The sequence below is a fragment of the Glycine max genome, chromosome 7 (genome assembly GCF_000004515.6).
Source record: "Glycine max cultivar Williams 82 chromosome 7, Glycine_max_v4.0, whole genome shotgun sequence".
Lineage (NCBI taxonomy): Eukaryota > Viridiplantae > Streptophyta > Magnoliopsida > Fabales > Fabaceae > Glycine > Glycine max.
The window spans coordinates 32,851,241-32,854,168 of record NC_038243.2 but is presented as its reverse complement, the minus strand read 5'-3'; the positions used below and the strand labels follow the sequence as shown (position 1 = coordinate 32,854,168).

Sequence of the window (2,928 nt, the reverse complement as noted above, 5' to 3'; positions counted from 1 at the left end):
TCTTTCTTTTCTATGTTAATGGCCTTTTTCCTTCAAGTCTCAAACATTTTTAAACAAATTTTCCATCAAATTCAAACAGAATACCAGTTTTGTTTTGGAAGGCACCGAAAATCAGGTTTTATCCGTCATTTAACCTGAATTCTTTTTAATTAAAGAATCTCTTTGAACTTTCTTCTAATTTACATCCATTTGCAACATCCTTTCATATATAAATTATTGTGATAAGAATATTTTCTCCGTCATCAAATTAAACTCTTTACCGGACTAGTAAATTGTACTTTCACTTTCCCTCTTTTTGAAACCATTACTTAACCAGTTGAATGATTATGAACTAAGTTGATGTTATTCTCTTAATAAACTTTACATAATCTGGCGTGGAGTTTTTCAATTCTATCAAAATCCTTTCGCAATTTCTTTCTTTTGGATGAAACAAATTACACATTTATATAGTTTTATTTATTTGAGTTTAGCAAAAAGGAACAGAGAGATACAAAGATAAGGAAATTAATAGAAAAGTATTATTCCTTTATATGACCAGAGCGAAGAAAGATCTCCACATCTATTATAACTACCCTTCCAATGAAGTTTTATTTATTACGATAACTTAAATCCTATATAAGCTTTAGCAAGTTTCCTTCTTAGTTGTGAGGGCTAGCATCAATCCCAGCCTCATTATGTTCGTTAGGGCCAAAGCCACCACCCCAACCTCCGTAGCCACCACGCCCACCACCATAGCCACCACGCCAGCCACCATAGCCACCACGCCCACCACCATAGCCACCACGCCAGCCTCCATAGCCACCACGCCAACCACCACCACGCCAACCACCATAGTCGCCATAGCCACCACGCCAATATTTGCTTTCATCTACCCCATTTGCACTACGCTTCCCTACATAAAAAAACAAAGAAGAAGAAAAAAACAATAACAATTATTAAGTAACGACTAACATAATTTGCGCTAGGCATCCTTCTTAATGCTTAATCAAAATGCTTATACAATTAGTTCACAGGGAAATTATACAGTGAGTTATTATTCCATATAGACTTATTAATCATAGAATGACTTGATATGTAGCATTCTTCCAACTTGAAAATATCGTTATAGGTTTATTAAGTGCTACCACCAAATTATCACGAATTATGTGCAACAAATAAAACATATTATTAATGCAGAAAAAATTATGAATTAAATTACCATCTGTTTTGTCAAAATTCTGGTATGCATCATCGGGTGCAACCTCAGAGGAGATCAAAAGTATAGTGGCCATGAACATAAGTAGAATAAGAAAAACTTTGGAACTCATTTTTCAGAACTTAGTGTGTGAACTAACAAAACACTAGTACATATATGTCGATTTGAAGGAACTGGTTGAGTGCTCTCTATTTATAGCCAAATGAGTAGAGTGAGAACAAGAAACATTCTATTCTTTAATTGTTGGGAAAGTTCATTTTAACTTGATTCAGTCTTATCTTATAATTTAAATTTCCAAAGTTAACATCAGAAACTTGTCAGTTTCCCCATTGTTTCCATTTGAATTTCGGAGTTGGAAATGATAATCATATTGTAGAACACCGTTAGAGGAATTGACTCAACGAGGATATGCATTATTGTCATTCTGAGTTGCTAGAATGTGAGTTGAGAACAATAATGTGGACTTTTAAGATTGGTATGACATCGTAAATATAAATGTGATTGGATGCTTTCGACTGCATGACAAATAGTGCAGTTAGTTCTCCGTGCATGCAACTCTTGGCACATAAACTATCATGACGTGAAGATTGCATTTCTTTAAATGAAACCAAGTTTCAACCAGTCTCTCTGGTTGATTCTCCAATTCTCTCAATCAATGTATTTTGTGCTTGTGCGCTTGCACCGCCCTAACACTGTTTGATTTATATATAGAAACAGCTATATAATTAGTTTGTTATTTTTATTGTAAAATATAATGTAGAAAATATCAATTGATGGACCTACTAGTATCTTTATGACAATTTTCATTCATGCCTTAAACCTAAAATGAAACCAAAAATTACATGATCATCAAATGAAATCAAGTTTCAGCACTACTTAAAAATTGTGTTTTTACATTGTTATATCTACGACCATTTTCAAAAAACCTATGTAGAAAAAAAAGTGGTGACATTTTTTAAATCATTTAAATTCAACCTTTTTAAGACGGTTTTTAAAAACGGTCTTTGATAGAAGGTATTAACGATAATTTTTATAAAATCGTCTTTAATTTGAAGTTTACCATGACGATTTTTGCAAAATCACCTTTCCTTTTATGCTAGCAAGGAAGGTTTTATCAAAATCATCTTTAACTTTACACATATACTCTAAAATTTTGACTCTCTACAAATGAACCCCTCACTCTTGCATCCTCACTCGCATGTCCTTCACTCTACTGCGACCTAAAATAACCAGATCTGGAGAAGAATCGCAGGATTCTTACATAAGTTTTGTTAGGCCCCAGAAGGAGTCACAACACCATGTTGCTCCTCCAAAGGTTGTCGCACCTGGCTGGAGTGGCGTTTTTCGATGCCAAAATCAAAGAAAACGGTTGTCGAAGCGGGCTAATCATATGACACTATAATTGTTCCGCAGTTCCACTCGTGGTTGTGCTTTCGTATAGCGGGTCAGAGAAAATAAATGACCCAATTCACAACCTTATTGGGCTTAACCCTAGTATTATTTTTTATAATTTTTTTATTTACTTAAAGGAAAGTAACTCTGGAGTCTGGACTGTGTTATTTTAGTTGCAAGGTAGGCTTATTTTGACTTTGGTTTTGGGCACTCAATTTTAACCTTAAATGTTATATTTATTGTATTGTATGTTAGTTGTCAAATGGTAAGCATCTCTCTGCATGAACAAATAGGGTGAAATTGCATAACCTTCTTGCTGTTGCAGAGGGTGCATATCTTCT

The 2,928-nt window shown here is 34.2% G+C and overlaps 1 protein-coding gene across 1 annotated transcript; it reads right to left on the bottom strand.

The window, feature by feature from the left end:
• Positions 1–496: 496 nt before the first annotated feature.
• Positions 497–1,357, bottom strand: LOC100781398 (glycine-rich RNA-binding, abscisic acid-inducible protein). The gene is made up of 2 exons (XM_003529192.5): positions 1,199–1,357; positions 497–892 (listed from the first exon to the last, which is right to left on the bottom strand). Exons 1-2 carry the CDS (start codon positions 1,305–1,307, stop codon positions 639–641), a joined length of 363 nt encoding a protein of 120 aa, XP_003529240.1. The 5' UTR covers positions 1,308–1,357; the 3' UTR covers positions 497–638.
• Positions 1,358–2,928: the final 1,571 nt, after the last annotated feature.